A 14,379-nucleotide genomic window follows, 5' to 3' on the forward strand; every position below is an offset into this window, starting at 1 on the left:
ATATTCTTTTTTGAGTATGGCTTCTTTGGCTTAACATTTATTTGTGTGATTAATTTAGCTCTTATATGAGTTATTGTGCATTCATTTTCATTACTTGGTTTTGAAATTTATTTGTGTATGTGTCATGATGGTTGTTTTGTTTTGTTGAGAGAGAGCGAGCGAGCATGTGAGTGGGGGAGAGGAACAGAGGGAGAGAGAATCTTAAGCAGGCTCCATCCACACTCAGTGCAGAACCCAATGCTGTGCTCAATCTCATGTCCCTGAGATCATTACCTGAGCTGACATCAAAAGTCGACGCTCAACCGAGCTACCCAGGCGCCTCCGTCATTATGGTTTTAATTTGCCTTTCACTGATATAAATGGGATTGATTCTCCTTGTATATATTTATTGCTTATTTAGATATGCGCTTTTATGAAGTCCCTGCTAAAGTCTTTTGTCTGTTTTTCAATTAGGTCTTTTCTTTACTTGTTGATTGGTAGGAATTGTTTATATATTCCTTTTATGAGCCCTTTGTTCATTATATATGTTTACTGATCTTTTCCTACTTCTTGCTTCCTTTTTCTAATGGTTTCTTTTGCTCAACAGATGTTTTTAATTTTAATGTAGTCCAATTTCTCAAGCCTTTACTTTATGAATCATGCTCTTAATCTTTACCACCAAGACCATGAAGTTAATTTCCTCTATTATTTTTTTGAAGTTGTATTACTTTACTTTCCCCATTGAGGACTACTGTCCACCTGGAATTAACTTTTGTGCATGGTGCAGTTTTCCCACCATATATGTGGTCATCGGTTTGCAACAATTATTGAAAACATTCAACTTTTCACCATTTTTCAGTTTTACCTTTGTCATAACTCATGTATCTGTACATTCATAGGCCTACTTCTGGGCCGTGTTCTGCAGCTTTGATCTTTTTTGTCCACTCTTGCATCGATACTGGCAATGTTGAACTTTACTTGAGTTCTGTAGTCGTGGAAAACAGGGACAGTTACAGAAATCGCCCACTCTTCTCATTCTGGGAAACTGTAAAGGATCGCCCTTCACCACATGACTTAAAGAATACTCATAGATAACCACCACCCCCATCTCCCAATTTGACTTGAGAGCACCATTTGCCACATAGTTCATCCTAAATTCTCCTGGTCATTGGCGTGTCCATTTGTGTTAGTTGTCTTTATACCAAGAAAAAAAATTAAGCTTCTCATGTCTCTATGGCAAGCGAGTAGTTACAAGTTGGAGCCAGTTGCCCGGGCTACACTACCATAGAGACAGGGAGGTAGTGATGCTGTCTTTCTTGATGTTTACATTTAGAAGAGATGGGTCCTAGAAAACTTAAGAAACACACTCCTGCATTGTAAAACTGTCAAGAGGCTTATCTAGTAGATTTTTACAGATTTATATAAATCTCAAAGGGATGGAGAAAAAATTTATAAGTTCTCTAAAGAAATACTCTAAGAAGAGAGAGATGGAGGAAATCCCTTTCCCTTGTGGCTCCAGGGAAATTTAGATTCACACCTAGCCTTATTATTTCTCCCTTTTGTTATTAGTTTGTGGTAGTAAGAGTCAGACACAGGCCTTCCACATGCCCGCTCTTTGTTGGATAAATGGCTAGCTGAACTATTTATCTGCACTGACCCATCAAAGTATTTGTTAGCTAAACTGACCAAATTTTTATTAAACTTGGCTCCCACAGGACCCTAACCTTTGATGTACCTTTAATCCAAGCCGACACTGGCAGGTGTCACAGTCCTGCCTTAACACAAAGAAAGATGCTCTCTGAAACTGCCTTGCCTCTCCCGAATGAATGAATGAATGAATGAATGAATGAAAAGACCCTTTCTGCCTGACTTTTCAGATGTCTGCAGATATCGCTCTTGCAATAGTTTTCGTCCCCCTCTTGCTTTTTGTTTTTAATGTTTATTTATTTATTTTGAGACAGAGCGCACACATGCATGGTGGGGAAGGGGAGGGGCAGAGTTTGTGTGTGCAAACTACACCACCCCACCTTCTACATCTTCCTTCAGACAACAAAGGGAAGGTTCAGAGCCTGTGTCTACATTCAGACAAAGTTGGACATTGTTAAATTGTGATGGAAACAAAATGTGGAAAGCATAAAGTTCAGAAATGTGTTGTCTAATGCTTACTTCAAATTACGTCATAGGTTTATTATATTCTCTCACGGTGTCCTTTTGGTGTAGAAGATGGGAAGAAAAAGTTTGGGATTGAAAGACTGCTAACTTCTAATACCTATTCATCTGCCTATCCACTCCATGATGTAAGTATAAGCTTGGTTTTGAAATCCTGAATCCATTTTTTCCTCTCCCACATTCAGAGGTTGCCTTGTTGCGAGAGAGAATCTTCCCTTTGCTTCCTCTTTAAGACAGGTTGCTTAATTCTTTCTCATGTTGGGAAAATCCCTCAAACTCCCTAGTTCCAAGCTGAGAATTTTAACAGCTATGCTGAAGCACATAGTTTATACATCTTTACATTGAGGTTTTAATGGAAATTTATTTTAAAAAAATATTACATTTGTGTGTGAATTTTCTTTAGAACTCATATTGAAAATAGTGGTTTTATTAAAAGAACATTACAGAATATGTGGAAATTTCTATCTCCATCAGATCTTTTCTAATTTATAAAGTTTTGAATCCATAAAGGACTTGAATTATGTGCATTAATGTGTTCATTTATTAGATACATAATTGATTTTAATGACAGGCATTTTCTTGTGTGTGTGTGTGTGTGTGTGTGTGTGTGTGTTTACAAATTGAAGGTTTGTGGCAACCCTGTGTTGAAGAAGTCCATTGGTACCATTTTTCCAACAACATTTGTGTATTTCATGTTTCTTGTTTATTTAAAAAAATTTTTTTAATGATTATTTATTTTTGAGAGAGTGAGAGAGAGACTGAGTGCGAGTGAGGGAGGGGCAGAGAGAGAGGGAGACACAGAATCCAAAGCAGGCTCCAGGCTCTGAGCTGTCCGCACAGAGCTCGATGCAGGCCTTAAACCCACAGACCACGAGATCATGACCTGAGCCGAAGTCGGATGCTTAACCAACTGAGCCACCTAGGTGCCCCTCATGTCTTGTTTTTTGAGTTTTTTGGTTTCCCACTGCATATATAAAATTGTTTACACAATACTGTAGTCTGTTAAGTGTGCAATAGCATTATGTCTAAAAAAGAACAATGTACACCTTATTTAAAAAAATAATTTATTGCTAAAAATGCTAACCATCATCTGAGCCTTCAGCGAATTGTAATCTTGCTGGTGGAGGGTCTTGCTTCTGGACAGCTGGAAACTGCTGAAGATTGGGGTGGCTGTGGCAATTTGTTAAAATAAGACAGTGAAGTTTGCTACATCGATTTGATTCTTCCTTTCACAAATGATTTCTCTGTAAGGTGAGATGCCTTTTAATGAACTAGGTCTCTTCAACAACTGTCAAGCTGATTAAGCAGAATTTTCCTAAATGGGTCACAGGTTTTTATTATTATTATTATTATTATTATTATTATTTTAATGTTCATTTTTAAGAGAGAGAAAGAGAGACAAAGTGCAAGTGGGGAGGGGCAGAGAGAGAGGGAGACAGAATCCAAAGCAGGCTCCAGGTTCCAAGCTGTCAGCACAGAGCCTGACATGGGGCCCAAGCCCACAAACCATGAGATCATGACCTGAGCCGAAGTCAGCTGCTTCTCTGACTAAGCCATCCAGGTGCCCTAAATGGGTGGCAGTGTTTAACAGGAGTATCAATTCAGGTGAATTTAATTTAAGTGTTACAGAAATCATCCTCCTTCCCCAACTCTCCCTCTCCCTGTACACACATTTTTTTCCCCTTGGGCAAAAGAATTTCTAGGTGATTATAGATTCAAAATAATGCCATGGCCATTTAGTAGAGAGATATATAGTCGGTTAATAAAACATTTCACAATGCATTCTTTGTCAGTTTTCACAGAAAAAAAGTCCCTTTGAAGATTTTGAGAATTATTTCTTTTTAGGGCATTCATTCTCTTTTTACTATTACCAGGTCATTAAACCAAACTAATATCCTCAGTCAGCAGCAACTTTAATCCATAAATCAAACCTTCCAGCAAGCAGGGTGCTTTATGATCACTAGAAACCTTAGCTGTTAGAGATAGATGTAACTTACCATTAATTCTACTTTTTTTTCTTTGTTTTCTATCCTGAATGTAAGTTTAGGTGCTAGATTTTCCCTTATGTGCTTTAAAGAATGGTTTTTCAAGATACCCAAATAGGCTGCCTTTTTATTATTTTGTTTCTCAAGATTCAATAGGATTAGTGACAGAAGAAGAAAACAAGACGGAATCTATGTGATAGAAAATCTTCTATCTTATCACATAGAGATTTTCACATGTGCTTAATTTAGATTGGATATTCATTCATGCTGTCTCTAGCAGTTCATTTGTCTGGACGAGCAGTTGAAAGAAGGTGTTGAACTGCCATGTGTAGACAGCACTAGTACTCTGCTCTGTTGTGAAGGGGTATTAATAAAGCTATTCAGTAGGTAACAATGGGGAAAATCTTATGCATGAAACAATACTGAGGTTCTTTGGTGTAAAGTTTATGGTACATATTTCAAGTTTTCTGGGAAATGATGGCAGTGATTGCCAGTGAGGACCAGATGAGTTTTCTGGAGGAGATTCCTGTCATAGCAGGATGACTTTGGATCATTCACTGGACGTTGCTTGGGTCTAATTTTTCTATATGTGAAGTAAAAGTGTTAGCCTATTTCTAATGTCCCAGCCAGTTACGTAGTTATATCAATCCCTGAGCTGTGACTATTCTAGTATAATTTGAGTAAAGAAAGGGCTTTTGACGTGAAAGAGCAGCTTGAGGAAAGCCAAAGGTTCAGACTTTAACTTGTATTTTTAAATAACTGGGTGCGAGAATTTAATGAATCCCTTGTGTCATCGCTTATTGTAGTTTTGGGGAGATAATTGCACATCAATGGGCTATGAAAATCCAAATCTAAAAGTTAAAGAGAACATTTGCTTCATTCACTAAACTTCCTATAAAACAGTGTTTATTTGCTTCACCCTCATCTTTTGCTTTGTCATTCACATACTTTCACTTTGACTATCTGTAGGGTCAATATTGGAAGCCATCAGAACCTCCTAACCCGGTCAACGAGAGGTACACACTTTGCCAGAATTGGGCTCGGTTTTCCTATTTTTACAAGGAGCAGCCTTTAGATTTGATTAGGTAAGTTCCTTATTAAACACTATCAAACGGATTAAAACTTGATGATGTGATTTTTATTCACAGTGGTATCATATTCCATTCTTTTCACCACTGTTTTCACCCACCACATGTCACATGTCCCCAGTTTTGTACCCACACTATCACTTAGTCATTCATTTGTGAGCAGAATGCTGTCAGTGGAATGCGCTTCATCACCATACAGAAGTAGCTCAGTAGTTCAGAGGTTGGGCGTTGGTGTGTAGGGTGGGCTGGGTTCAGATCCAAGTTGGTCAAATTATTTAACTTCTGTGAGGCTCATCAGTAAAATGGGAATAACAGTGGTGCTTTCCTTATGGGGCTACTTAATAATAAAAGGAGATAATGTATATTTTTTAGCACATGGGTAGCACTTAGTGCTTAATACGTATTAGCTTTGTTTTGTTTTGTTTTGTTTTTCTCTGAGTTCAGGAATTTAGAAGATAGCAGAAAGGTTGTGTATGGACATCTGTGTGTGCCTTCCTCAGAGATCTGGGAAGGCGTTTGTCCTGTGACCTCAATTCTTTAGACAGTTTCATTGGCTAAGCAAGAAGACTGCAGTAGAAAGTTCCTGCTTTGCACCATAACAATACTACATACATACAGGATGTTAGGAGACTCCTGCTATGATTTCAGTAAAGGAACGATCAGTTTAGACCCCTGGTTGTTACAGACCCTGTTTTTTACTCAGTGATTTATATTTGTAGTACTGTGTTTGCACAACATCACAGTATCCTTTTTATGAGACTGATTTGGATGCATACATCCAAAAACAGGTGAACGATTATCTCAACAGGTTTGTTTAAGGCAAATAAGAAGGGAAATTTTTAAGAATAAATGAAAGGCAGATAGCATATATAAGCTGGTACTTTTGGTAAATCATTGTCTGAACTCTTTATTTGATGGATGTTTTGTTTTGAATAATGATCATTTCATTTTTTAAATGATGAAAGTAGCACACGTTTATCAAAAATTCAAATAATAAACAGATGTGCAAAGCTTTTTTTTTTAAGTTTAATTTTGAGAGACCGTGCATGCAGATGTGCGCGAGCATAAGCAGGGTAGTTTCAGAGAGAGAGGCAGAGAGAAAATCCCAAGCAGGCTCTGCACTGCCAGCACAGAGCTCCATGCAGGGCTCAAGCCCACGAACTGCGAGATCATGACCTGAAACAAAACCAAGAGTCGGATACTCAATTGACTGAGCCACCCAGGCACCCCAAGATGTGCAGAGTTTTAAGTGAAATTCTACCTCTATTGAACTTTGCAGAAGTGACTGCTGTTGATTTGGTATATCCATTCAGTTCTATTTTTATGTGCATAATAAAATGCATACACAATCATATTTTTTCCTTAGAAAAAACAATGACATCTTTATTTACCTTTCAGCTGCAATTTTCTGTTTGCACTAAATAATATATTATTGGGGGCGCCTGGGTGGCGCAGTCGGTTAAGCGTCCGACTTCAGCCAGGTCACGATCTCGCGGTCCGGGAGTTCGAGCCCCGCGTCAGGCTCTGGGCTGATGGCTCAGAGCCTGGAGCCTGTTTCCGATTCTGTGTCTCCCTCTCTCTCTGCCCCTCCCCCGTTCATGCTCTGTCTCTCTCTGTCCCAAAAATAAACATTGAAAAAAAATATATATATATATTATTGGTACTCCTGTGAATACATACAGTTCTATCTCATGCTTTTTAAGAGAACACAGAGTGCCATATTATAAATTTTGCATAATTCATTTATCTGGTTTTTAATTGAAAAACAGGTTGTCCCAGATTTTTCACTGTTACAAACGTGTTGCTAAGAACAGTTTGCAGACATTGTGCCCTTGGAGGATGTTTTCATAGCATATTTTCAAAGAAGCAAAGTCATCAGAATGAAGGTTTACATAGTTTTACATTGTTCAAAATATATTTAAAATATGTATTCATTTGACATTTTAAAACTATCAACAGGTGTTTCTGCTATGAGTATTCCCCAAAGGTTTGTATTTATAACCCTAGATACACACAAACACATTACATCTTGGGTCAGTGCCAGTGTAGCTGTAATACTTCGTTAGCCCTTGCTAATTTCCTTTTACAACAAAGTGGAAGCTCAAGTATTTAATCAGATGACAGTGTCTAGCTGAAATTTAAGAACTTTTAAGTTTTTCATTTTCTTATAATAACTTATAATTTATAGCAAGTTATACTGCCTTTTCTGATTCAATAGTGAAATAATATTTTTATTTATTTATTTAAAAAAATTTTATTGTTTATTTAATTTTGAGAGAGAGAGACACGCAGCAGGTTTGGGAAAGGGGCAGAGAGAGAGGGAGCTACAGAATCCGAAGCAGGCTCCACGCTCTGAGCTGTCAGCCCAGAGCCCAACACGGGGCTTGAACTCAGGAGCAGTGAAATCATGACCTGAGCCGAAGTTGGCCACATGCAAAACATGAATCTTGATCCTTTCCTATACAGAAATTTAAACTAACTTGAATGGATTAGGGAACTTAGTGTAAGGGCTAAAAATACAAAACTTCTAGAAGAATATTTAGGAGAAAAATTCATATGGCCTGAAATTAGGCATGAACTTTTCACAAAAGACATAAAAAGCCCAATTTAAAAATTCATAAATTGGATTTAGTTGACATTGAAAATGTCTGCTCTTTAAAAGACACCGTTCTAAAAATAAAAAGGCAAACCACAGACTGGAGAAAATACTTGCAACATACCTATCAGTAAAGGACATCTAGAATATTGAAGGAACTCTTAGAATTCAATAATGAGACAAAATCTTTAAAAATGGACAAAATATTATAACAGATACTGCACCAAAGGAATATATTTATGGATGGCCAATTAGTACATCAAAAGATGCATAACATCTGTATTCACTAGAGGAATAAGAGTTAAAATGTTTGCCATTGAGATACCACCACACCACCCACTATAATAGCTAAAATCTAAAAGATTGGCAACAATAAGAGCTGACAGGGGTGTGGAACAACTTGAAGACTCAAAGTGCTGCTAGAATGCCAAATGGAGTAGCAACTGTATAAAAAATTTGACACTTTCTCATCAAGTTAAATACCCACTTTGTGTATGACCAGGCAATTCCGATACTAAGTCTTTGCCCACAGTTTTCCTGACCCTTGCAGACCCGACCCTGTCTGACCTGCTCTGAGGTCCCAGCACGAGCCTGCCAGGACCTCCTTCTCAGAGACCTGGGTCCCAGCCCCACTGTCCCCCCCCACCCCGTGACTTTAGAGACACCAACAGCCGACTATGAACAGCTTCTTCTGAGATGACATTCAGCTCCGTGGAGCCCCAAAGTGTGCATCCAAAGTGTGATCCTGTTTCTCAACTCTATAGTTTATGTTTTCTTCCTTGCTTCTAATAAGTCCCTCATTTTTTATATGAATTTTGATTATCCAGCTACAAATCTTGTTTGATTTCTCCACTGTTTTCACTCTGCTTAGTAATAAACAATCTGTGGGAAGTTCGGCTACTCATTAAAATTTCTCCCTAGACACAGCATATAGAATGGTTCTCACCTGAACCAATATTCACTGTTTTGGTTGCAACGTGAGTTTCCAACTGTATTACTCCTTCCTTGTTTAATTGTTGTCACTCAGCATCCTTTTACCCAACTTCCATCAGGAGCCCTGGGAGCTGGATTCTATGTCTTTATAACATCGCTCCTTTTTCCTCGCCAGAACTCTACCCCACTCACTTCACACGTAAGATTTATTTCAGTTTGTTTTCAGTTTTAGTGAAAACCCAAGGAAGTGGCACTCTATCCCTGATCCCTTTCATCCCATTCCTTGCCCTCTTTTCTTATATATTATCCCTTATAACTGGCCAACTTCTCCATTTTCTGATTTATCTTTATGAAAAGAAGCAGATATATGTATTTTCTGAACTTTGTTTTTCATTTTTAAGTGGCATTCTATATAGACTCTTCAGCAATTTGCTATTTTCACTTAATACAGTCTGAAGATCAATCCATATGCATTCATTGAGACACCCTCATCCATTTTTCAGCTTTCTGGTACACCATTATGTGTACTTGGACATTGAGGTAGCCTCCCGGATTTCACGATTACAAAGTGTTTCCATGAGTAAAAATGTACCTGTGTATTTTTGTATTGTTGAGAGTGGGTTTTCAGGGTAAATCCGTATGTATGAGATTGTTGGGTTGCAGGGTAAGTGCTTATGTAGTTGTGTTACATATCGCCAAATTTCCCTTCACTGGGACTGGACCATTGGGAATTCCCACCAACAGTATATGGAAGTGCAGAGTGCACGATTAAGTTTTCTAATTCTTGCCAGCTGACTGGTGGGAAGCAGTGTTTTAGTGTAGCTTTAATCTGTACTTGCCTTATTATGTACACAATTGAACATCGTTTTGTATGTTAAGGGATATTTTTGTAGCTTTTTTTTTTTTAATTTTTTTTTCAACGTTTTTTATTTATTTTTGGGACAGAGAGAGACAGAGCATGAACGGGGGAGGGGCAGAGAGAGAGGGAGACACAGAATCGGAAACAGGCTCCAGGCTCCGAGCCATCAGCCCAGAGCCTGACACGGGGCTCGAACTCACGGACCACGAGATCGTGACCTGGCTGAAGTCAGACGCTTAACCGACTGCGCCACCCAGGCGCCCCTTTTGTAGCTTTTTAAATGAATAGTATATTCATATCTTTTGTCTCTTTTTTCTATAGGATTTTTGCCTTCTTTCTCAATGTTTTTAAGTTTTTAATATACTGAGGTTTTATTACCCTTTATCTGTAGTATGTATTCTTAGTATTTTCTTCAAGTTTTCCATTTGCATTTTGACTTTGCTTATGGTTTTTTTTTTTAACTTTATTTGGTTCTTGCTATGTAGAAGTATTTTCTCATTTTTTCATGAAGTCAGGTTTATCAAAATTTTTATTACATTTGGATTTTTAGAGACAGAATGCCTTTCTATACACTCAAGATATAGAGGATTTCACCTACATTTGTTTTACTTGAATAGTTTCAATTTTAATGTTTAGATTCCTGATCCATTTAAAATTTATTCTTACATATTTTGTGAGGAGTATATCTAATTTTATCTACTTTTCCCAACACCATTTATTAAGTTTATTGATGTTGCAGTAATTTGAGGTATGACCTATATCTTCAAGGTTTTTTTTAATAATGTTTGATTTATTTTTGAGAGCGAGTGTGAGAGGGGGAGGGGCACAGAGAGAGAGGAGGACAGAGGACACAAAGCAGGCTCTGTGCTGATGGCAGTGGGCTCAAACTCACAAATTGTGAGATCATGACCTGAGCGGAAGTCCGACGCTCAACCGAGTCACCAGGTGCCACGTATCTTCAAGTTTCTTTTAAAAAAAATTATTTATTTTGAGAGCGAGAGAGAGGGAAGGGCAGATAGAGGGAGAGAGAGATCCTAAGCAGGCTCTGGGTTGTCTGCGTGGAGCCTGACTTGGGGCTCGTACTCACAAACCATGAGATCATGACTTGAGCCAAAATCAAGCATCTGACTTTGGCTCAGGTCATGATCTCACAGCTTGTGAGTTTGAGCCCCGAGTCAGGCTCTGTACTGATAACTCAGAGTCTAGAGCCTGCTTCGAATTCTGTCTTCCTCTCTCTTTGCCCTTCCCTGACTAGTGCTCTGTCTCTCTTTCAAAAAATAAATAACATTAAAAAAAAAAGAGTTGGATGCTTAACCAACTGAACCACCCAGGCACCCTGGTACTCCCTTCATCTTATACTAGATTTCTATATGCAGTTGAGTTTATCTGAATGTCCTGTTTTATTCCTTTGATCTAGCTAACTACTCATGCATCAGTACCAGGCTGTTTTAATTATAGCACTTTGGCAGTAGTATGTTTTACTATGTACTGTCTTTGAGTATGTTTTAAAGTCTGTTTGGGCTAGTAAACCTCATCATGGCTTTTACTTTCAGTGTTTCTTTGTACATTCTGCATGTTTATTCCTCCATATAAACTTTATTATCAACTTGTCTAGTGCTTTACTAAAAAGAAAAAGATCACTGGTATTTATAAGGGATCACATGAGGTTTATAGTTTAACTTAGACTGGCCTGATAGCTTGGTGATAATTCAGTAATTCTAACCAAGGAAAAGCCATGTGAAGGAAAAGATAGGTCTTTGTCCAAACCTACTTTTGGCTTTTTCAAGAGTGTTACAGACTTTTCTTTGTATACATTAGGAAACTGTCCTGAATTTAATCTGAAGTATTCTATACTTTTGTTGCTTTATAAATTATGTATTCTCTTATAATATATCTTTTAACTTATTATTTATATATTGAATGCTATAATTTTTGCATCATAATTTTATATTCTGATGCCTTAATTTTTCATTGAACCAGTTTTATCATTGATTCTTTAAGGTTATCCAGGTATATTACCATGTCATTTTTTTTAGAGAGAGAGAGAGAGAGAGAGAGAGAGAGAGAGAGCATGTGTGAGAGTGAGTGGAGGAGGGGAGGAAGGAGAGGGAAAGAGAGAATCTTAAGTAGGCTCCACTCACATCCATCTCAGAGCTTGACTCTGGCTTGATCTCAGAACCTTGAGATCATGACCTGAGTCAAAATCAATACTTGGACACTTAACTGATTGAGCCACTCAGGCACCCTGCCATGTCATTTTTAAGTAGAAGGAGTTTACTTTTTCTTTACCAATTCTTAGGTCTCCAGTTATTTTCTTTTGTTCAGTTGCATTGGCTAGTAATTCCAGAACATCTTAAATAGTAATGGATAGTAGGTGTCCTTGCCTTGTGGAATGTTTCCAGTGTGTCCTCATAAGTAGAACATTATTTTGGCCTTGTCCATTGCTTTATCATTTTGCTAGGAAGCTTCGAGAGTTTCTTTTTTTTTTTTTTAATGTTTCTTTATTCTTGAGAGAGAGAGAGAGACAGAGACAGAGTGTGAGCAGGGGAGGGGCAGGGAGAGAGGGAGACACAGAATCCGACCATGCCCTGAGCTGTCAGCACAGAGCCCGAGGCGGGGCTTGAACTCACAAACCGTGAGATCATGACCTGAGCCGAAGTCGGACGCTCAACCAACTGAGCCACCCAGGCGCCCCTTTTGCTTGTTTGTTTTAAAGTTTGATTGTTTTAACACGTTATGTTTTGGAGTTGATTATTCTAAGTCAGTTTTTCCTGGTTCCTCCTGGATCCTTTAATGCGTACCTTCTATTTTTGTTCTTTTGTGTGTGTTTGTGTGTGTGTGTTTCTGGAAAATGTTCTTGGGTTATAGTTCTAAAACGTTAGTTCTTTTCAAGTATTTTAATTTTCTTTGGATTCCAATTCGTTGTATGTTTGGTCTTTTTTGCCTGTCTTCATACCAAGTAATTTCTCTGAGATTCTGTTGACTTCTGTGTGTTATTTTCATACTTTTGAAAGGTTTCCTGTTTTTCTTATCATCCTTTATTAGATTTTCACTGAACCCTCCCTTTCTTCTCTCTCGAATACCTCATAATTTCAGCATCAATTCTGATATTACAGTATATGATTTTACTTTTTCCTCTCTTTATGGAGTTTCCTCTATTTATTCCATTTCCTCCCACTGTTAATTTTCTATTTCTGGTATTTTCTTATATCTTCAAATATTTATTTGAGGACATTTGAATTCAGTTTGTAGTGCTTTATTACACTATTTCTTTTGTTCTTCTGGGAGAATATTCATTAGCTGAAATTATTTGTTTAACATTTTCAGTTTTTGTAACATAGATTTGTATGGCTATGGTCTGCTTTTGTCTGTCTATATTTAACGCACATAAAGAGTTTCTAGCATTAGAGGGCACTCTTCTCCTAGTTCTTTCCTATTCCATGCATTTCTTTTATGGGTGATGGTATGTGCTTACCATGTGCTATTTCTCTCATTTCTACAGGATCCTAACTACCTCTCTTATTTTCTTTCTCTTTACTGCAACACCTTTAAGAAGTACCACCCTTTATAGCTGATTATTACCCCCAAATATCGCTTCTCTGAGACGGACTCTTCCAACTGTTGCTTATTTTCAGATCCCCTCCTTTGCCCAGGACTATGAATTGCCGTGTCGCAGATAGGTTCAGTGTTGATTTAGTTTTTTCCCCCCAGCGAGTGATTTTGTGTGTATTTGTCTAATGTCTCCACCTTACTTTACATTTTTTTTTTTTTAAATTAGAATTTCCTAAGCATCATCTTCACTGCTCTTTGGTGCTTCAGATTTGTGGCAGCAAGTGGCAGGTGGTCTGTTGGATATGGGTTTATTTTTTTACCTATAGGTAATTTGATGATCATGGTGTTCTTTGTCATGATGCTGATGGCCTGTATCAGGTGTGGTTTTATTTCCTCTCCTTGTTGACTTTATGGTTTTTAGGAAAAGTTTTAGAGATTTGATGGCACTTGATAGCAAGAGGATAAAAATAAAAACATCCTTAAGAAGAGAAGGGAATTGTCCATAGATGCATGATTACAATGCACAAATTCCTTTAATTTTTTAAGTTACTATTTTTGAGAAAGAGAGAGCAGGAGAGGGGCAGAGAGAGGGAGAGCGAGAATCCCAGGCAGGCTCTGTACCGTCAACACGAGCTTGAACCCACAAACTGTGAGATCATGACCTGAACCGAAATCAAGAGTCATACACTTAATTGACTGAGCCACCCAGGTGCTCCACACAAATTCCCTTAGTGAGCATTTATTAAACACCACTGGATATCAAGCAAGAGAGTAGGGCTACAAAGATAATCAGAACATCGTTTCCTAATATGAATATATTCCCAGGAAGACACAGAAACGTATAATTATAACAGAATGATACTCATGGAAGAACAGCATAGAGGAAAAAGCACCCACTTTTATGGCAAGCTCAGGGAAAATTTCACAGCACTGATTCTTGAGCTGCCTCTTGAAAGGTAAGTAGCAAGTTGCTAAGTAAGCAAGTGGGGGTAAGAATGTCTCAGACAGAGAGAAGTACAGAGTGCTGGGCTAAGAAAGAACATTGCATATTTAGTTCTTCGTGTAGGAGTAGAAGCAGGTGAAACTGAATGTTTATCAGCAACGTCATGCAGGACACTGCTAAAAGAAGGGATAAAACCGTTGAAGGAAGAAGAGGGCAGGTTCAGTTTTTTGCTTTAAAACCATCACTATATTGGAAATAAGGAGACAGTTGAGAGG

The 14,379-nt window shown here is 38.0% G+C and overlaps 1 protein-coding gene across 2 annotated transcripts in view; it reads left to right on the forward strand.

Moving 5' to 3' along the window:
* The window catches only part of ANO5 (anoctamin 5), an 89,898-nt gene that overhangs the window by 34,388 nt on the left and 41,131 nt on the right, over positions 1–14,379 (forward strand). For both annotated transcript variants that reach the window (XM_047878391.1, XM_047878392.1), the window contains exons 7-8: positions 2,163–2,276; positions 5,103–5,218. In XM_047878391.1, coding sequence (XP_047734347.1) covers positions 2,163–2,276; positions 5,103–5,218 — 230 coding nt within the window. The remainder of the gene's footprint in view (positions 1–2,162; positions 2,277–5,102; positions 5,219–14,379) is intronic.

Source organism: Prionailurus viverrinus, chromosome D1, assembly GCF_022837055.1.
Source record: "Prionailurus viverrinus isolate Anna chromosome D1, UM_Priviv_1.0, whole genome shotgun sequence".
NCBI lineage: Eukaryota > Metazoa > Chordata > Mammalia > Carnivora > Felidae > Prionailurus > Prionailurus viverrinus.